The 22762-nt window shown below is 41.6% G+C and overlaps 1 protein-coding gene across 1 annotated transcript in view; it reads right to left on the bottom strand.

The window, feature by feature from the left end:
• Window positions 1-11426: 11426 nt before the first annotated feature.
• HEATR6 (HEAT repeat containing 6) overlaps window positions 11427-22762 on the bottom strand; it is an 81464-nt gene continuing 70128 nt past the window's right edge. Inside the window, exons 17-20 of the mRNA XM_075853484.1 lie at window positions 21642-21766; window positions 21470-21566; window positions 14881-15085; window positions 11427-11971 (exon numbers count right to left, since the gene is read on the bottom strand). Of these exons, the coding sequence (XP_075709599.1) occupies window positions 11436-11971; window positions 14881-15085; window positions 21470-21566; window positions 21642-21766 (963 nt within the window). The 3' untranslated portion in view covers window positions 11427-11435. The remainder of the gene's footprint in view (window positions 11972-14880; window positions 15086-21469; window positions 21567-21641; window positions 21767-22762) is intronic.

Here is a 22762-nt window from a genome sequence, read left to right as displayed (position 1 = left end):
CCAAACCTAATTGAAAGGGGGGCCCGCAGCTCACGACATTCTTTTGGTGAAAAAAATGGGCCCCATTGCAGGGGCCTGTTTTTTTTTCTACCAAAGGCAAGTCGCGGCAGTTTGCCTGACCCCCTTTCAATTAGGTTTGGCCGGGCCTCTCACATCAGTACCCCTAATCCTGTGTACCATGATATAGTGCTGGACGGAGTACCGTTAACAGGCAGTGCCACGGTAGGGGTTTAGCTGTAGGGGGCCCTGAAATTCCTGATGGCGGCCCTGCCTTGAGGAACTCGTAGTTTTCTTGGGGTGCATTTGATCAGTTTTTATTCCATTTTTAGGTGGCGCGGTGACTAAAAAACAGCAATTCTACTATTGTTTTTTTGTTCAGTTTTTTTTTTACAGCGTTCACCGTGCGCTATAAATGACATATTCACTTTATTCTGCGGGGCGATACGATTACGTCGATACCAGATGTTTATAGTTTTTTTTATGTCTTATGGTGTTTGCACAATAAAATACGTTTTGTAAAAAATCATTTACTTTTTGTGTTACCTTATTCTAAGAGCCAGAACTTTTTTATTTTTCCATCAATAAAGCCGTGCGAGGACTTCTTTTTTGCGTAACGAACTGTAGTTTCGATCAGTACCATTTTTAGGTACATGCGACTTATTGATCTCTTTTTATTCCATTTTTTGGGAGGTGAAGTGACCAAACAATTGTGATACGGTTTATTAATATTTTCTTTTACGGCGTTCACCGTGCGGGATAAATAACAAAATAATTTTGAAGTTCAGGCTGTTACGGACGCGGCGATACCAATTATGTATAGTTTGTTTGTTTATATATTTTTATTAATAATAAAGGACTGATCAGGTAAAAAGGGGGATTTTTACTTTTAATAATTTTAAAACTTTTATTTTCTTATTTTTACACATCTTTATTTTTACTTTATAAACTTTGTCCCATGAGGGGACTTGAGGGCAGGAGGCCCTGATCGCAATTCTAATACACTGCACTACATGCGTAGTGCAGTGTATTAGAACTGTCAGCTACTCACTGACAGCAAGCATAGTGGGTCCTGACTTAGTCAGGACCCACTAGGCTTCCGTCGATGGCATAGCCGGACGCCATTGTTTGGTGTCCGGTTGCCATAGTCACCATCGCCAGCCGCTATCGTGTAGCAGGCCGGGGATGGCAGCTTAACTCCTAAAAAGCCGCGATCTCTATTGAACGTGGCTTTTAAGGGGTTAATCAGCAGGGACACAGCGATCGGTCCCCGCTGTAGGAGCTGTGACAGCTGCTGTACGAGACAGCAGCTGTCACAGCTCCTGTATGTGTCGGAAGGACGGCCGAAACGGCCGTTACTCCCGAGACGTACTATTAGGTCATGGAGCGCGAACGATACAGCTACCATGACCGAAAAGTACGTCCAGGAGCGGGAAGGGGTTAAGGAGTTAATGGTGGCCCAGACTAATCTGTACGTCCAACAATTTTTAACCCAAAACCCCACTTCATCATTTGTTAGGTGGACCCCAGTAGATGCAGCGGAGATGATGAAATTTTGGGGCCTTGTGCTGCATATGGGACTAGTGAGGAAGCCAGAGATTCGGCAACACTGGAGTGCGGATATTTTGTACAACACCCCAATGTACCGTATGGCCATGACCCGGTCTAACTTTGAAGAGATTTTAAAATTCTTGCATTATAATGATAATGCAGTGCCCACCCCAGGACGACCCCACATTTGACCGTCTATTTAAAATCAGACCCGTCATTGATCATTTCAGCACCAAATTTTCACAAGTGTACAGCCCCGATAAACATATTTCCATAGACGAGTCCCTTGTTAATTTTAAGGGGAGGCCTAAATTCCGCCAATACCTGCCCAGTAAGAGGGCAAGGTATGAAATTAAATTGTACAAGCCTTGTGAGAGTACATCTGGGTATACACACAGGTTTAGGGTTTACAAAGGGAAGGACTCTATTATTGAACCCCAAGAATGCCCCCCGTCCTGGGAGTTAGTGGGAAAATAGTGTGGGATTTAATACACCCATTGCTGGACAAGGGTTATCACCTTTACATGGATAACTTCTATACCAGCATCCCAGTATTTAGGTGCCTTTCTGCCAGAAGTACTGTTGCATGTGGTACTGTGCACAACAATCAGAGAGGCCTCCCTAAAACACTGCTTAGCCAAAGCCTCAGAAGGGGTGAGAGCAGGGAAATATGCAGCGAGAACATGCTGTTCGTCAAATATAAGGACAAGAGGGATGTCCTTATATTGACCACAATTTATGGCAGCGGCAGCCCCCCTGTCCCTGAACGAGGTACCACCACAGTGACCCACAAGCCAAATTGCATCCTGGGCTACAATAAGTACATGGGTGGGGTTGATCTCTCTGATCAAGTACTGAAGCCTTATAGTGCCCTACGGAAAACAAAGACATGGTACAAAAAGCTGGCTGTCCACTTTATACAGGTGGCATTGTAGAACGCTTACGTGCTATCCCGATGTGCAGGCCGGACATGGACATTCCCTAACTTTCAAGAGGTGGTGATCAAGGCACTTCTATTTGGGAACCAGGCAGGGGAGGGCCCAAGCACATCTGCTGGTAGCGATAGTCCACGTATTATACCAGGGTAACATTTCCAAAAGGGGAATTAGAAAATACACTATTTACCACTGTGAAACCTGCCCCGAAAAACCAGGCCTGTGTATCAGGGATTGCTTCAAAGCGTACCATAAATCCATAAATAAGTAATTTCATGCTTCATTTACCTCTTTATTATACCAAAAGCAACATTGCGTCCACACACATATCCAGCTAAATCCTAGCTCCAAAAGTCAAATGGCGCTTCTGAGCCCTGTCGGGTGTCTAAACAGCAGTTTATGACCACATGTGGGGTACTGTTTTACTCGGGAGAAATTGGTTTACAAATGTTGGAGCTTTTTCTCCTTTAGTCCTCGTGGAAATGAGAAAAAAAAAAAATCAACTAAACCTACATTTTCTTTGAGAAAAAAAATGTACATTTTCATTTTCACAGCCTACTTCCAAAAATTTCTGCAAAAACCTGTGGGGTCAAAATGCTCACTACACCCCTAGATAATTTCCTCAAACAATGTAGTTTCCAAAATGGGGTCACATGTGGGGGTTTCCACTGTTTTGGCCCCTCAGGGGCTTTGCAAATGCATCATGGCCTCCGCAAACTATTCCTGCTAAATTTGAGCTCCAAAAGTTAAATAGCGCTCTTTCCCTTCTAAGCCCTGCCGTGTGTCCAAACAGCCGTTTATAACCACATGTGGGGTACTATTTTACTCGGGAGAAATTGCTTTACAAATGTTGTGGAGATTTTTCTCCTTTAGTTCTTGTGGAAATGTGAAAAAATAAGCTAAACCTACATTTTCTTTGAAAAAATGTAGGTTTTCATTTTCACAGCCTACTTACAATAATTTCTGCAAAAAACCTGTGTGGTCAAAATGCTTATATAACCCTAGATAATTTCTTCAAGGGGTATAGTTTCCAAAATAGGGTCACTTGTGGGGGGTTTCCACTGTTTTGGCACCGCAAGAGCCCTGCAAACCTGACAAGGTGCCTAAAATATTTTCTAATAAAAAGGAGGCCCCAAAATCCATTAGGTGCTCCTTTGCTTCTGAGGCCTGTGCCTCAGTCCATTAGCACACTAGGGCCACATGTGGGATATTTACGAAATCTTCAGAATCTGGGCAAAAAATACGGAGTTGCATTATCTGGTAAAACCTTCTGTGTTACAAAAAAAATGGATTAAAAATGAATTTCTGCAACAAAAAAAAAAATTACATTTGTAAATTTCACCTTTACTTTGCTTTAATTCCTGTGAAACGTCTAAAGGGTTAATAAACTTTCTAAATGCTGTTTTGAATACCTTGAGGGGTGAAGTTTTTAAAATGGGGTGACTTGTGGGGGATTGCATTGTGTAGGCCCCTCAAACCACTTCACAACTGAACTGGTCCCTGTAAAAATAGCCTTTTGAAATTTTCTTGAAAATGTGAGAAATTGATGCTAAAGTTCGAAGCCTTGTAACGTCCTAGAAAAATAAAAGGATGTTCAAAAAACGATGCCAATCTAAAGTAGACATATGGGGGATGTTAATTAGCAACACTTTTGTGTGGTATAACTGCTTGTCTTACAAGCAGATACATTTAAATTGATAAAAATGCTATTTTTTGCAATTTTTCACTAAATTGTGGTGTTTTCCACAATTAAATACTGAATGTAATGACCAAATTTTACCACTATCTTGAAGTCCAATGTGTCACGAGAAAACAGTCTCAGACTCGCTTGGATAGGTAAAAGTATTCTGACGTTATTACCACATAAAGTGAAACATGTCAGATTTGAAAAATGAGACTCAGGAAGGTAAAAAGTGTCCAAAGGGGGAAGGGGTTAAATTTGTAAATTTTATTTTATTTTTTTCAAAAGTGCTGCCAAAATAGAGTAAAGAGATGGAAATATATATTAATTTAAAAAAAAAAATTGTACAGTATGTATGTACATATTGCAGTTAAAAATAAGAAAAAAATGTTCGTTTTTATCAAATTTCGTAAATTTGTCTATTTTTTTTATTAATTTACGCAAATCGTGTCAGTCTTCCTTTACCACTAAAATAAAGTACAACGTGACGAAAAAACAATGTCAGAATTACTTGGATATTCAAAATTTTCTCAGAGCCATTCTCTGATAGAGTCAGACATGCCAGATTTGACAAATCTGGCTTGGTCATTAAGGTCCAAACAAGCTTGGTCATTAAGAGGTTAATACCCTCTTATTATGCCCTAATGTAGTCTGCCCAGATTACGTATGCCCCCACATTTTAAACTGAAATACCAGTAAAACTCCAAACAGAACTACTACCAAGTAAAATCTGCACTCGAAAAGCCAAATGACGCTCCCTCCCTTTTGAACCCTACAGCGTGCCCAAACAGAAGTTTACGTCCAAAGATATGGCATTGGTATTTTTTTTTTCAGTTTAATAGGAAAAAAAATAGAGATTCAAATCAATAATCGCCCATTTGGCTGAAAGAAAAAAATCTAGATTTTATTTTTTTAGCAGAAGCCCAGGGCTAGTCCCACTAGAGCATGGTTTCCCAAATTGTGGATCGAAACCCGCTGTGGGGTGGTGTGAAGACCTCGCGAGCCACCAACTGATCCCGGTTTCAACTGTATCTGCGTCCTCAGGCAGCTTTAGGGGCATTATACTGTGTGGCGGCAGCTAGAGGGGCATTATACGGTGTAGGGCAGCCATAGGGACAATATACTGTGTGGGGGCACTAAGGGGTTATTATACTGTGGGGGCAGCTTTACGTGCATTATACTTTGTAGGGAGGCACTATAGGGGATTTACATATGGGCATTATACGGTGTAGGGGCAGCTAGAAGGACATTATACTGTCTGGGGCAGCTAGAGAGGCATACTGTGTGGGGGCATTAAGGGGTCATTATACTGCTTGGGGAGGCACTATAGGGGCATTATACTGTGTGGGGGCAGCTAAAGGGTCATTATACTGTGTGGGGGGGCACTGGGTTGTTCTAATCCCCTAGCGACGCCTCTGTTGGCCATTAATGGATGGGTTGGGTCACATGACCTACCATCAGCAGCCATAGTTGGGCCTCAGCAACACACAGCAGCAGGATACCTTGTGCCCATCCCCTGCCTGCACAATGGTCACTGTTTTCGATGTTGCAGGGACTTATTTTTCGAATGGAGCCAAGTATGGGCATCTAACTACAAATGATCCATCAATACAAAGAAAAGTATAAGAGAAAGAGCGGCAACTCACCATCCTGCATACATTTCTATTTATTTCAGCTCATAAAACGTCCAAATCATGTTGACATACATCAGACGAAATGGGGCGAAGTACGGTAGTGGGGAGTCCCACACAAATGTCTCGACCAAAAGTGGGTCCCGGCCTCAGAAATTTTGGGAACCACTGCACTAGAGGACTAGACTATGTGCTTGCTCATACTTCTCAATTGCAGTGTATTATATGCCTGTTAGGATAACGCTGACAAGCATTGCCTAATAGGTGTACAAAGATGGCAGACTGGGGGCCCTGGCCGCCATAACCAATTGGCACCCCTCAATCACATAGTGCGGGGACAATGGGCTGAGAGAGGTAGTGCCCTCTCTCTGTAAACCACTAAGATGCCGCGGCATCTAAGGGGTTAAACGGACAGGATCTGAGCTCTCTCTAAGCCCGGTCATTAGAGCGAGGTGAAGGCAATATTACTATGGCATACATTTACATAAATTTGCGGGAACGGTACAGTTCCCACTATAAAAATTTACATATTAAGGTGGGAAGGGGTCAAAGCCCATAATGAGGGTAAAAGTTAGCTATGTGACATGGACAAACCACTAAAAGGAAAATAAGTTTAAAAAGTAAAATAAAACATCCACTCGTATAATGGCCATTACATAGTGGAAAGCATTTGAGCAAGTTACAGAAACCATAAACATTGGAGCACAAAAATGTTAAAGCATAAACAGAAAAGGACCATGTAATATTGTACAGGGAAAATAAGTAACGATAAGAACCAGGGTAGGGGGAACACTTCTTTAGAGCATTAAGCGGTCACCCCTGAGCCATTGTAGTTCATGAGCAAGCAAATTGGGAAACCCCATTTGTACGGGATAGTGTGATTGCGTAGAATTTTTGCAGTGCCCAAGAATTCCATCCTTTTTGCCAGAGTGTCTGCTGAGAGGTCTGCAAAAAGAAAGAGGTCTTTAAATCTGTCTGGCAGAGCTTACATGTCCCTAGAAGCTTGTATAAATCAAAGAAATGTATGTTGGCAATTACGTTGCATGGTGTGGTCAGTGGTAGGGACTTCGGCTTAAGCAGTCTATGTGCCCGGTCTATTGTAATGTCGGATTGAGACCTGTTAAATTCTGATTTTCACTGACGCCGGAATGTTGCAGAATCAGACGTTTTGTCTGAAACCATTTTTCCACAGAGTCTATTTTGTTACATAGGACAGTTCTCTTATCCACTATGGAGTTGGGCACATCCACCAGTTCGTTGTGGGCAGAGGCATTTTAGACTTAATATAGGACGTATGGTCTCCTAAGCCCGACATTTCACTTGAGATTTTTTAAAAGACAAAACAAAGATCTCTTTTCAAATAAGTTTTCAGATCCCATAGCTGGTGCAGAGTAAGGGACCTACCTATGTGCAGAATGGGTCGCAATCTTCATTCCTGTGAGCACCTTGTAGCTTAGCGGGGCTGGAGCCTGCACCATCTTAAGTGGCCACGGATAAGAATCAGTTTACGTGGACTCAAGAAGTTCTTGAAGCGAGGTCTGACCGCTGGTAAGTGAATTTCACAAGTTTGTGCAGCTTTATCTGCCTTGCAAAAGGAGCAGAGGGATTATGCATCCTCCGCCAAGCGCTGCTAGCCACACACTTAATGTAGGTCTGAATGGTCTGGTTAAACCATCCTTTAAACCTTTGTCAGAAGTCTCCATTAGATATCTTACCCTTATAACTGTTTTTGGTAGCCATATCATCGACCAGATGGGTAGCGGAGCTTCTTGCTTTGTCCACGAATACCCCCTTAATGCAGGTCCTGGATGATAGGCTCATTCTTAGGGCAGAACTGGCTTTTCTTGAAAAGGTCGTTACTCACTTGCAACATTCTCAGTAAATTATTTTTACCATCCTTTGGTAAGTAACCCTAAGACTGATAAAGCTGTATGAATATTAGGAGGCATGTAGTCTACCCACTATCTACAATTTACCAGGGAATGGACAAGGTCAAATCTTTTTCTCCAGTTTAGTGGGAAGGACAGAGTTTTCAAGGCCAGTAAAGATTCCAATGCCTGGATTACACAGGCTGTCTTGCCTTACTCCTTGACAGGCTTCTCCTCCTGTCAGTCCTAGGGCTTACTCCACCAGGGCAATTGCCAAATCATGGGCTGAATGTAGAGAGGCTAGTCTAGAAGAGATCTGCAAAGTCGCTGTTTTGTCTTCTCCTTTTACCTTTTTCAGACATTATATACTGGATGTCTATGTAGGATCTGAACTGTCCTTTATGTACAATCTTCTCCAAGCTGTTTTCCTACCCTGATTTATTCTCTGGTATATCTCTTGGGGTGCTGTCATTGGAGAGAAGAAAAATGACAATCTCTACTCACCTGTACTTTGATTTTCTCGATCCCACCACAGCATCGTCTTTGGTTTCTTACTTGTGCTGCATATTTAATTAACTGTCCTCAAAAAAATGTTGGTAAACCACTGTGGCGAGAGAGAAGGTGCCTATTTTTATATCCAGGTTTCCTGTACCTAGGGGGAAGGGGTCCCACTCTTGTGGTGCTATCATGGAATCATAAAAATCGAATTACCGATGAGTAGCAATTATCTTTTTTTGAAAAGTGTAATAGCCAATGATTTGTGGTACTCAAAAAAACAAGAGGTAGACCCATGCACACGACCGTACCCATAATCACGGCCCGGGATTACGGGCACGGCCGGCCCCAGACAACCATTATAAAGGATGGGAGCACAGTCGGTAAAATAAAAAAATAGGATATGTCCAATTTTTACAGAAGGTTTCCGCGGCACGGACACCTTCTCGTAAATATATACGGGAAGGTGTCTGTTGGCCATAGAAATGAATGAGTCCGTAATTACGGACCTTAATTAGGGCCTGTAATTACGGACTAAATCTACAGTCGTGTGCATGGGGCCATAAACCTGGCAAATATATGCCAAAAGTATGCTCTTAGCTTTGGCATCAGTTTGAGACGCATAGAAATTAAAAGGATGCGTTGACGGTCATAATCAGTGTTGTTTTTTAATCATATTTCAAGATAAAATTCAAGTATGAATGCACCCTATAGGTATGTTCACACCTGGAAAAATACGTTCCATGGAACTGAAGGTTGCTTCAGCCACATGTGCATGGGATCTTTACAAAGTCCAATCTGATATATGGAACAGCTGCAGAAATGTCTACAACAAATCTGCCACATACTCTTACACACGCTGCGGAATTGTAGCATTTTTTTTCCACACGGGAAAAAACGCAGCAGAATACAGTAGCAGCATAGTGGATGAGATTTAACAAATCTCATCCACACGCTGCGTAACATTTCCGAGCCGAAATTGATCGGCGGTGCGTATATTTTGGACTGCACCATGTCAATTTCTGCTACTGAAAGTGTGCAGAATTGCTGCTTTTTTCATAGGAGACGTCTCCAGCTCCTAACATTGGGAAAAACGCAGCAATTTACGCACCATTTTCTGCCCAAAAACCGCAGGAAATGGTGCGTTTTTGACCTTCAATGGAATTGCTGCAAACATTTTCTGCAGCAATTCCGTTGTGTGTGAACATGCCCTTGAGCGTCGTTGATGCAGATTTTTTATTTTTTTTTACATACATGCATCCACTTTTAAGCCACAACCGGATTCAAGTGCATTTTTTTTTCATTATACATTTCCTCGGTTTTGAACCCACTCCTGGCTTTGGCTTAAAAACTCACAAATTGTGGGACAGCACAGTGGCTCAGTGGTTAGCACTGTAGTACTGGAATCCAGTTTATATAAGATGAACATCTGCATGGAGTTTGTATGTACTCTCCAGTATCCTCCCACATTCCAAATGTGATAGGTTGATTCCTATAAAGTGTGTGTGTTATAGGAAAATTAGATTGTACAATCTCTGTAGAGCGCTGCAGAGTATATTGGCACTATTTAAGCAATGGGAAATAAAGAAAAGAAAACACTTAGTAAAATCTGCACTGTTTATGAAGTCTTGTAAATGTACTGCCTGTAATACTTGGTTGTATATAAAATTTACAACAAGAGTAAAGTCACATCTTTCACAAAACAAACAAAATCAATTTATTTTAAATCCAAGTTGAATATACAGGGTGGGCCATTTATATGGATACACCTAAATAAAATGGGAATGGTTGGTGATATTAACTTCCTGTTTGTGGCACATTAGTATATGGGAGGGGGGAAACTTTTCAAGCTGGGTGTTGACCATGGCGGCCATTTTGAAGTCGGACATTTTGTATCCAACTTTAGTTTTTTCAATGGGAAGAGGGTCATGTGACACATCAAACTTATCGAGAATTTCACAAGAAAAACAATGGTGTGCTTGGTTTTAACGTTACTTTATTCTTTCATGAGTTATTTACAAGTTTCTGACCACTTATAAAATGTGTTCAAAGTGCTGCCCATTGTGTTGGATTGTCAATGCAACCCTCTTCTCCCACTCTTCACACACTGATAGCAACAACACAGAAGAAATGCTAGCACAGGCTTCCAGTATCCGTAGTTTCAGTTGCTGCACATCTTGTATCTTCACAGCATAGACAATTGCCTTCAGATGACCCCAAAGATAAAAGTCTAAGGGGGTCAGATCGGGAGACCTAGGGGGCCATTCAACTGGCCCACGACGACCAATCCACTTTCCAGGAAACTGTTCATCTAGGAATGCTCGGACCGGACACCCAAAATGACATAAATAACTCATGAAAGAATAAAGTAAGGTTAAAACCAAGCACACCATTGTTTTTCTTGTGAAATTCTCGATAAGTTTGATGTGTCACATGACCCTCTTCCCATTGAAAAAACTAAAGTTGGATACAAAATGTCCGACTTCAAAATGGCCGCCATGGTCAACACCCAGCTTGAAAAGTTTCCCCCCTCCCATATACTAATGTGCCACAAACAGGAAGTTAATATCACCAACCATTCCCATTTTATTTAGGTGTATCCATATAAATGGCCCACCCTGTATATTAGGAAATACACCATATGAGTTAGTTCCATGAGGTTTACAAAACGAAGTATAGTGGACAAGTAAATGTTCGGCACTGTTAACTGAATAAAAATAGAGAAGTTGCTTCTCAAGAAATGCAAGAATAAATGTCATGACAGTAAACTCATATCTGGTGAAACCATTGCCTAAAATATACTAAAATATACCTAAAAAGGCTAGAAGCCAGATAACGGATTTATCAAAAAACTTTTATTACAAACTAAATGTATATTGGGCCTCATAACATGAATGTCTAATGCCTCATTTAAAAAAAAAAAAAACAACCCTGGTGTAAGCTGCATATTGGTAAAAAATAAGTGGCGCCCATACCGACATAACTGCAGCGCCAGGGATTGGCTGCCCCGGTCACCTACGCGCCACGCCATCATGGTGGCCTAGTAAGCAAAAACAAGCAGGGCACCGGGGGCATTTAGAAGGTGAATATGTGACCATTTGTTATTTTTAGCAATATGCAGCTTTACAACTGGGGTTATTGAAAATGTTGAAAAAACCATACCAAGAAGGGTGACCTCTGAAATGCAGCAATTGGCTTTGAGGCACATCTGCTAAAAATCTGTATATAGAATTGCATAAAGAGAATATGCATAATGTTAGTCTATTGATTGGTTTGGCTAAGCTTTTATTTCTTTCTCACAACTCTGCAAAATGTCTTCGAAGAAAGTTACCTCAGGGATCTTTTTCAGGCCTAATGTGCTCTCCTGTATACTGCGTACATGATCTATTGCATTTTTGAGCATCTGATCCCTGTGTTCATATCCCCCCTGTGTTTCATCTCCATCTACACCCGACCTTAAATACTGCAGCATGTAATTCTTGATTGAGCCTCCTTCCTCCAGCAAAGTATTGTGAATGCAGGGCAGATCTTCTAGTGTTGCCATGCTCAGCATGTGTATCAAGGCCTGGCAGATTTGTGCTCGCAAACTAGAACAATATTTAAACTCCAGAAAATCTTCCGTGTCCTCACTCTTTTGCAATGCTGTAATCAAAGAATTCCAGATATTGAGGAATTGTTCAATACTTCCATACTGGTGCCTACTTGAAGGTGTGGAAAGTGCCATGGCTGACTTGATCCGGACTTTAAAGTTCTTACAGGATTTGACAACCGTGGTGAGAGCGTTATAAGCATCAGCGCTCCACGTGGCTTCACCTGTAAATCAGATATTGCTCATCTTTCAGTGAATCACAAGAATAAATATATAAAGTAGCGGCCAATATTGTGGAAACATTTTGAAAAAAGTAAATTTTTGACGTTTGATGGCTCATAACAGTTTTTTGGGTAGTAATAATACCATAAAATTATATATTATTGGAAAGATAGTTTCATGTTACATTTTTTGAATTCTATCAAAAGTTGTGTTTAAATAACTAGAAAAAGAAAGCATAATATCCTTAGGTTGATATGATCTGGCTTTCCTTGGCTGGAATGTAACCAATGAGCAGAACTCTTTTTTTCCACCCACAATGCAATGTAAAAAAAAACGTGATTTTGCGTAAACAAGGCTGTACACCTTTGAAAAACAACTATGCAATACATCGTACATATGTAATGAAGTATCTTTGTAATATACTTACCGTTTCAAAGGTGTAGAGGTCTCCTACTACGGAGTTGTGTCACGTGACCCTGCCAGCATCGTAAATCTGCTCTTCCGCTGTTCTTCATTCTGTACTTACGAACGAGCTCCTCTTCCGGTCTTCTTGGCTCCAACAGTGCGTCATCTGTGACGTCCCTGTCGTGGGCTCTTCCGATAGAAGTCATCATGAAATTGCGCGTTTCAACATTTTTTTTACAATCACGCATGCGCAGTAAAAATGAAGTGTATTGCACCTGTGCATTAAAAGTTTATTTATTGCGCCTGCGCATTCAAAGCAATAAGCAACTTTGCAGGCAAAATAAATTAGATTTTACTGTGCAGGGGAAATCAACTTTTAATGCGCAGGCGCAATACATTTTATTTTTACTGTGCATGCGTGATTGTACAATTTTTTTTGAAACATGCAGGCGTAAGTTCACAAAGACATTGATCGGAAGAGCCTACGAGGGGAACCTCACAGACGACGCACTGTTCGACCGGAAGAGGAGCTTGTCCGGAAGTACAGAATGAAGAAAAACAGCGGAAGAGAAGATTTACGATGCTAGCAGAGTCACGTGGCACTATTCCGTAGTAGAATACATCTACGCCTTTGTAATATACTTACCGTTTCAAAGATACTTCATTACATATGTATAATGTATTGCATAATTGTTTTTCAAAGTTGAAATTAGAAGAAAAATTGGAGGAGACCTCACCAAAGGAGGTATTTCAAAACTTTGGAGGAGGTATAAGAAGACTCAGTCACTACAAAACCAGACTGGTAACGGCAGGAAGATGTGGACAACAGCAGGTGGCGATAGAAGAATTAAAAGACTGTGTCTAGGTAACAAAAGAAACTCAACCGTAGCTATACAAAGTGAAATGTTCCAATGTGGTTTGAAGTGGAGTGCAAGGATTGTTCGGCGCAGACTGAAAGAATTTGGCCTAAATGCTAAAATTCCACCGAAAAAACGCATTTATTGCTCAAAGATTGAAAATATTACAGTGGGCTGAAACCAATGTAGCTGGACAGAAGAACATTGGGACAGAATGATATGGAGTAACAAAACTAGAATCTCCCTATTCGGTAGTGATGGCAAAGTACGAATGGAGAAGAATTGGATAAGATTTACATCCGAATTTCATTACATCTACCATGAATTACCCATTTGGTGTAATGATCTAGAGATGCATGACAGCGAAAGGTGCGAGCAGAATTTGTGTGATTAATGGGACTGTAAATGCCACAAAATAAATAAATGAAATACTTAAAGAGGCTCTGTCACCAGATTATAAGTGCTCTATCTCCTACATAATCTGATCGGCGCTGTAATGTAGATAACAGCAGTGGTTTTTATTTTGAAAAACAATCATTTTTGAGCAAGTTATGAGCTAGTTTTTACTTTTTACCAATTGGGTGTTGTACAGAGGAGTGTATGAGGCTGACCAATCAGTGTCCTGCACTTCTCATTGTTCCAGCCCAGCATGATCCACAGCACAGTGTGATTGTTCAGTGAAAGAAATAAACACACCCAGTTGGAAATAAGAGAAAACACGCCCAGTTGTCCATTAGAAAGGCTCATTTGCATAAATATAAAAAATTGCTCATAACTTAGCTAAAAATGACCGTTTTTAAAAAAACAAACAAAAAAAGTTACTGTTATCTACATTGCAGCGCCGATCACATGCAATAGGAGATCGGGATAATCTGGTGACAGAGCCTCTTTAAGCCGAAACAAAAGCCCAAACGAAAGCCTTCTGCACGTTATCTTATCCAAGATAATAAAGCCTTTATATTTCAACACGATTCAGCCCCATGTCATATTGCTGCTGTGTGCAAAAAGTGGTTTCAGGATAATCGTATTACACTGCTAGAATGGCCTGGAAATAGCTCTAACCTTAACCCAATCTAAAATCTATAGAGCCGATTAAATAAACCTGGTTAGTCAGAAGCAACCAAGGAATAAAACAATCAATAGAAGCAATAATACAATCTTGGTTTCACATTAAAACACCTGAAGAACTAAACAACTTGGTTCACTCCATGGGAAGGCGTTGTAAGGCCAGAATTTAGGCTAAAGGTTTCCCACCTTAGTACTGACATGGTGAAGGTGGTTTTGAATATTTTTTTTTCTCTACGTCTTGCAATTTTCTTGTCTATAACTGCTGTTCTACTACAAATTCCGGTCATAATTTAATTTAGAATGCAATGCCACTAATTTTATCTTTCCAATGATATATGATTTATGGTATTATTACACGAAAACCTGGTGTTATGAGTCATTAAACGTAAAAAATTCACTTTTTTCAAAAGGTTTCCACAATTTTGCCCACTAGTGTAGATGAATTTTTTTCATTTAAACATTTTATAACATTACACAAAGAATAACCTTTATTTGCTAAAACTATAATATCCCTTCAAGACCGTACTAAAATGACATAGAAATTCCACATATGTATACAGCATGTAGTTATAGCTACTCACCAAGTGGAAGAGCGTTATTTTTAAACACGTTTCCTAGTGCATAGCATGCGTTCCATTTTACTTTCATAGTTCCATCCCCAAGTACTGTTGCAATTAGGGCCTGAATTGAGCTTTCAATGTTTTCAGTGAACCTGGGTTTTACAAGATGGTACGGCTGCAAAAAATGGAGTAGGTTTCCTAATGCCCGGACAGCATTACTTTTTACCTGGAAAAAATAAAAGATAAAACATGACATCATATTCGGTTATTTTCAAAAGTGCTTTCTGAAGGTATTCTATTCTTGTTTTGCTCTATGATTATCAAACAATCCAGAATATTTGATAATGCAGTATCAGGTCTTGTTGTTTGAGATGGCACAGAAAAGTAGGAAAGTATTTTAGAATATAAATAAAGTAAAGTGCATTATTAAGTAAGTAGATTAAACAATCACTCTTGAAGAAACTATTTTAAAAGTCTTACCCTTTAATATTGCTATATGTAATCTGTCTCTTTGATTGTGCCAATTCATATTTACAAGAATTGATATGCTCATTTTCTAAAATTCAACAAAAAATAAAATTTATTCTTGAACTTTTTTATTTTTATTAGGGTCTGGAATTGCAACCAAAAAAGTAGTACTCACCTATCCTTGCCCCCCTGTGATCCAGCGCTAACGCTCCAGCGGCACTCCCGGTTGTTGTTTACATGCACGTAGAAGGGGACACAGCGGTCATATGTTGTATTTCTGGCATTGTGCCAAAAATACAATTAGTCACCAGCGAGCCCAGCTGAGCCCTCTCTTTGGCTACAGCAGTTATATACCACGTGCATGTAAACAACCACCAAGAGTGCCCCCGGAGCATCAGTGCTGGATCTCCGGGGCAAAGGATCGATAAGTATTGCTTTGTTTGGTTTAATTATTTTATATTCAGCCGGATAACCCATTTAATCCAATAGCCACTAAATCGCAAACTGACTCACAAATTGACAAAATAAATCTAATCTCTGGACATACAATATAGATCTTCACTTTTCCAGAATCACATGGGACTTTGCGGATTGGATAGACAAATGGAGATCTTATGTTTATGTGGTTACTTAAGACACATTTTTTGTACTCACCGTAAAATCCATATCTTGTAGTTTTGGGGGACACAGCAATAATAAGTATGGGCTACTGCCACTAGGAAGCAGACGCTAAGGAAAAAAAGTTAGCTACTCCGATTCCGGCCCATTCCTAGACTACAGGCACTCAGTTTGCGCTCCAGCAGTAGGAAAAGCAATTGCATAACAGATGTCATATTACTAAATAACTAATTAAAGCGCCATAATAGGCAAGAAAATCTCAGAACAACGGGAGGGAGCTGTGTCCCCCAATAAAGACTACGCAAAAGGAATTTTATGGGGGAGTACGAAAAGATCCTCTTTTCTGTTTCATTTCATTGAGGGACACAGGAACCATGAGATCTCCCAAAGGGAAAAACAAACTGAACAAGAACATTTTGGTGAAAGTCTGAGCCACAACTGTCTGCAACACCTTATGACCAAAATTCGCATCCGCCGATTGAAGTGTGCATTTTATCAAATTTTGAGATGGAAGTCGCAGCCTTGCATACCAGAGTAGGTGAGGCCTCATGGCGCGCTGCCCAAAAGCACCAAAAGACCAGGTGGAGTGAGCCATAATCCAGAGAGGAGAATCCAGCCCCTTCACATGGTAAGCCTCGCTGATGGCTGTGCAAAACTAATGTGATATGTATGGTTGCCTTGGAAGCCACCTCGCATTATCCACCCGGGATGATGAAAAGGAAGTCTGAGCGCCTGAAGGACGAGGTGACAGACAGGTACAGGCGAATGGCTCTTACAACGTCCAGCCTGTGGGAGAGTTCTCTCTTTAGGATGAGAGCGCAAGGGACTTGCCTCCATACAGTTTGTTGCCCTTTAGTCTTACTGTTTCGGGCCTCACAAGGATGTCTCTTTGCGTCTAATGTCTCGGAAGGGTTTTTTTCTGGTTGCAGTGACCTCGATCATGCGGGTTTCTGAGTTAGTGCAGAAAGGTGACTGGGGACTTTTAAGGCTGAGTTCACACGGGGCAGATACACTGCGTAATAGCACGCAGCGTATCTGCCCTGTTTGCCACAGGGAATTCTGGTCGAATAAGTGCACCAAACTGTGGTGCAGTTTTTCGCCCGGAATGTCCGATGCGAAAAACTGCAGCGCTTAGCCGGCCGGCCTCCTGGGAGGACGTCTCATCACAGGAGACTGCTGCAGCCTGTGATTGGCTGCAGCGGTGGTCACATGGGATGAAGTCATCCCAGGAGGCCGGCCCTCTGACGTCATCCAGGCCGGCCTCCTGGGATGACAATTCATCCATGTGACCACCGCTACAGCCTGTGATTTAAATCCTGCAACATATAAGCAGCGTTTACGTAAAGACAATTGACATGCTGCGAAATGAAATTCCGCACCGCAGGTCAATTTCAGTATTTATGCCGCATGTGGATAAGATTTGTTTTACCTCATCCACTTAGCTGCTATTGTATTTGCTGCGGATTTTACGCAACGATTACCGTTGCGGAAAATCCGCTGAGTTTACAGAATGCGTGAACTGGCCCTAAAGCTAGAGATCACTGAAAAAAGGATGGTTAAGGAAGAGACTTGACGCTTCAAAGAACGAAGGGTCATACCAGGAAAAAAAAAAAAAAAAAAGAAGAGAATGGTAGGGAGAGAGCAGACCATCAGAGAAACTTGCCTTACCTCGCACTACCTAAAATAGGCTGTTATCTCCTTGAGCACTTGTGGCAGAATAGAGCAGTGGGAAAATGTAGGTAAGAGTGAAGGAGGTCCACGGGATCACCAAAGCATCTGTCGTGACTGCGAGAGGGTCGCAAGTTCCGGTCATGAAAGGAGGAACCTTGCAGCTTATGTGTGGTGCCATGAGATCAACATTCGGAGTGCCCCAGCGTTGACAAATCTGAAAGAGACTACTCTCTGAAGATGACCTGTTCCCGAATTAGCTAGTCGATGATCCAATTGTCTACTTCAGGGATGTGGACCATTGCAATGGCTAGGATATGGTGTTCCGCCCAGGAGAGGACCTGCGCCGTTTCCATCATGGCGCTGCTGCTGCGAGTACAGCATGGATGATTTAAGTGAGCCACAATCTTGGAATGGTCTGTCTGAATCCAGATGTGATCAAAACCAGTGAATCCAGATGTGATCAAAACCAGCCAATGAACTGGGCTGGAAAAGCGACCCTGGAGGATCAGAGAAGAGTGAAGCCACCAAATCATAGCTTGGCGAACCAGCCAGGAGAGAAGAAGAATGGGACGATTCAGAGAAACGTGGGAAATTGCCCCATCTGGAAAGGATGGCCGACCGAACTGTACTGCCTCCATGGCAGCTACTATTTTGCCTTGTACCCTCATGCAATAAAAGAGAAGAAATGGAGACGCACGTCTCAGTGATTGGACTCCAGACTGGAGAGCCACCCTCATGCCTGCTGTGAGAAGGATGAACAATGCCAAAGTGTCAAACTGCATCCCCAGGAGGAGAAGGTGTTGGGAAGGAACAAGGCCCGACTTTTGTTGGCTGACGATCCAGTCTAAGCACGTCAGCATCTACAGGATAATCCTGTGACTCTTCAAGTTCTCGTCTCTGGAGGGAGCCTTGATAAGAACGTCATCCAGGTATGGAATGACCACAACTCCCCTGTATCGAAAAAGCCATGACGAACGCTATGACATCGTGAAGACCCGAGTAGCCTTGATGAAACCGACTAGAAGGGCAGCAAACTGGAAGTGAGCGGATTGGATTGCAAGGTGGAAAATCTGATAGAAGGGGCAAAACGGGAATGCGAAGATATGCATGCTGTATGGTCATGGACATCAGAAACTTGCTGCATTCAATTAAGGATATGACGGAGCGGCGAGACTCCATACAAAAATGGCGGAGGCACACGTTTATTGAGGGGCTTCAGTCCAGGATAGTGGCGGACTGAAACTTCCATCTTGGAAACATTAAACAGGTTTGAAACCCATGAATCTCTGTTGGTGATACACCAAAACAATATACGCCTTCACACGGGTGGAAAATAACTGCCTAAAAGACTGAAAAGGAGTGGATCTCTGTCTTAGGAATTTGACCAGAGGCTTTGGAATCTGTCTAAGAATGCTGAATAGAGCGGTTTACCCATGTGGGTAATTTGGCTGGGAAGGTCCACTAGTTCTTTTAGGAGGCCCCGGATAGGTTCCCGTTTGAACTGCTTGGACAAAGCAGAGGAAGCCCTGGAAAACCATGTAGATGCAAAAGCTGGGTGGAGGGCAAAACCTGCCGCTTCAAAGGCAGACTTGACGAGACAAGGATACAGGAGGGGTCCACAGTGGTGGAGTTCACCCATTTAGAAATATAAATCGGCAGAGAAAGTGTAAAGAATATCCAATTGCTTCGGTTTTTGGGAACACCTGTCGAGTGTGTCTATTCCCTAAAACGAACCTCATCAAATTCTGTGTAACTGCTGAAGTATTTCGGGGAATGTCTGGGACACTTGAAGGATACAGTTCAGCTATTATATGTCCTAAAGAGCTGAATGAGGACCCCTCTTGAATATTCTTGTAGTGTCGGTTTAGTCGCCAGTCTGCGCCACACTTGGAGGGGGGCAGGGACTATAAGCACGAACCTATTGTACCTCCATGGATAACAGGGCAGCCATAACTGGTCTGTTCCCAAATTAAACTGGCTGTTGGCGAGCGAGGAAAGCCAGCGTGACTTCAACACTGTTCCCTCGTCTCATGTGGATAGGGGACAGAGAGGCCAGCCTGATCTATTTCCCAAACCTCGAAGACAGAAAAAAAAAGATGAGGGAAAAAAAAAAAAAAAGGAGACAGATCTGTGTCTACATCCTACGGTCATTAAACTCAAACTGATTAGCTCAGTACCTGTAGGCTAGGTATAGTCTGCATAGGAGGAGCTAACTTATTACCTTAGCGTCAGCCTCCTAGAGGCAGCAACCTACACCCATGGTTCTGGTGTTCCCCAACGAAACAAAACCTTTTTTGTTGTACTTTTCTATACAATAGAACATTTGTTAGCATTGTAGTTTTAGGGTATATTCACACACAATTTTAGCGTCATACTTCTGAAATGGGTTGTTTCTGCAGCTTGTGCATGTATTTCTGCAGGCCCCATTTAGATGAATAGGAGAGTCGTAGAAATGTCTGAGTGAATTTACCCTTATAGCACTAAGGTCCTGGGTTCTAGTCCAATTAAAAAAAAGTCCTACATCGGGTTTGCGTGCTTTTTTTATGTTTGCATTACTTGGCAGCTTGTCCCTATATGGTTTCAGAACTTTTGTACCTGCTGTCACCCCCATCCCCTTATTAATCAAAGTAAATACTTGTCATATATGGGGGGTCTTTTTTTTTCCAGGAGTGAGAAGATGAGCAGCAACTTCACCATCCAGAGGTTTACCAGCATCAGGATTGCATCGTCAAATAAGTAGCACAAAAAAACTTTCACCACAGGAAAATATAAAACATCAATAAAGTTTACACATTTTACGTTTTCCCTATTCTGTCCGAATCCGATCTTTAACAGAAAATCTGCTGACTGCTTTTCTAGCAATACCCTTTACACGCTACAGGATCTACTATTGGTAATAGCTCAGAAGAAAAGCATGCAGATGGCATGCCAGAATTAGAAGTCGGAAAAGAAAAACCTCAATGCCAGAGATGGGTACAAGAGCGAGCAGTACTCAGCAGCGGGGGGACCAGCCAAAGACACGTCACGCAACAGATAGATCCCAGGACAAAAACTCTGTTCTCCCCCCTCCATGCTGCTTTGGTCTCACAGGACATGGAGAAAAGGCAACCAGTAGGTAATAGAAAGGTAGGGAGGGCGGGTAAAAAACTCACTACTACTTTGATCCATTGGCTGCAAAGTCTTCATCCCACAGACAGGCTGAGGAGAACTCTCTCATCCTAACCCCTGTAAGAATCCCGAATGGCAGATTGTGGGAGGAAAATGTCTAACCTCACTCTGTTCCTGCCCCTACAGAGGTTAAACCTCCTTGTGTGCTATCATGGAGGACGACATGGAAAAATATATATATAAATTTGGAACAGGGAACAGATTTTAAAAAAAACCAAAACACAATGTTTTAGTATTATTAATTATCATTTTTTTTTATATCCAACACATTCCCATTAAAGGGGAATTATATCTAACACATTCCCTTTAAAGGGGTTGTCTCATGAAGTACATGCCCTATAAGTGCACGCAAATGTCAGAGAGAGGAACAATTCCACCGAATGTCTGGCAAAAGAAGCTTTACCGCCCCCCCCCCCCCTCGGCAAGATCGGCTGTTTGTTGGGAGAGCCAGCAAGTAGCTTAATCACAGACAGCCCCTTTAATGCATTCCTATGAAATTGGAAGGATCCCAAGTTAGTTTTTATGTAATAACACTTCTACTACCCAATACAGAATTTCCGTTTTTGGTAAAGTTACTTCTTAAAATTAGCATTGCACAGGCAATCCTTCCCAACAATTTAATTGCACGCAGGATAATTCAAAACACATTAATTTAATATTTAACCATAAATGTAGAAGCGCATACCTTATCTTTGTCTTTTGATGCTTCAGTTGCTGACCTCAGCATTTTAAGTAGTAGCAGGTCTGAAAATTCTTCCTGAAAAGTATGTCCCATAGACTCCCTGCAATTGATAGATAACAAAATGTACTTTTTTTTTTAAACTATAAATACATTTATTAATAATTGAAATACTTACATATTAACGATTAATGTGTCCGTCAGGTTGCCTAGCGACCAGGCTGCTTTGGCACGCACATTTGGAGATTTGTCATTAAGAGACATCAAAATTGCATTTGCTGTATCGGCTACAAACATGACGTCCTACAACAGATAAGATATCTTCTTATAGTGGGCAGTAAGTGCAGATAACTGGAAGCAGAGACTCATGCTGGAAAGTTCCATGGGTGAATACATTCCTCCATGAAATTAAGCAAAATACTCAGGAGTAAGAAAATCAAACTTAAAAACGTACCTAACTTTTCAGATGACTTATCAAAATAGACTCATATGTGTGTACATGAGGAATAACACTATATCTGCCCATTATCTGACTTGTATAAGGCATTTTTAGCAGTTTTCCCATCTGCAGGCTCTAATTCTCAGTTTTCTCTGAGCTAGTAGGTGGAGCCTAACTGCTATCATGTCTCCAATAACACCTGCCCCCCCCCCCCCCCGAACTCTCCTATCTCTATCTATCACATATGTAAAGAAATTGCAGCAGCATGGGGGGAGATTATACAGCAGTAAGGAACAGTGTAGCTGAGAATCCAGCACTGGGGTGACATATCTTACTAGCAGCCTGTGTCTCCTCTCTCTGCTCCCTCCTCCTGATCTCCCCTCCCCATAGATTTCTATGGGCAGTAATTGTGTAACCTTTGTTCAACGTGTCAACCACACAATGGAGTCATTTTCAAGCATTAAGAATGACTCCACTGTGGGGTTGAAACAAAGATTAGACAAATGTTGCATAAAGCCTACATCCGTTTTTTTGAGAAGTTTGAGGAAAAACCGGATATTCCCTGGCGCTGCTAACTGGTTAAACCCTTCTTGAGTAATGAGGATTTAAAACAAGCAAATGTATTATCAGATATTGTTTTAATTACTATGCGTTTCAAGGCCGGACTGGCCTCTTCATCAGGTAAAATACAAATGCATCATTTTTTTGGGATTATTCTGTAGTGCCGCTTTCGTCTTTATATTGAATGGGGTTGGAGTCAAACCTTGGAAGCAGAGCACCCGATTTGGAAGTATAACTCCAGTTTCATTAACAGTGCCGCCTTACTATTTGGTTACCTGAATGCATATAGCGCTGCACCT

This window comes from Rhinoderma darwinii, chromosome 2 (genome assembly GCF_050947455.1).
Source record: "Rhinoderma darwinii isolate aRhiDar2 chromosome 2, aRhiDar2.hap1, whole genome shotgun sequence".
Taxonomy (NCBI): Eukaryota; Metazoa; Chordata; class Amphibia; order Anura; family Rhinodermatidae; genus Rhinoderma; species Rhinoderma darwinii.
Note: the sequence above shows the minus strand (reverse complement) of the source record. Positions and strands in the feature narration are given on the sequence as shown.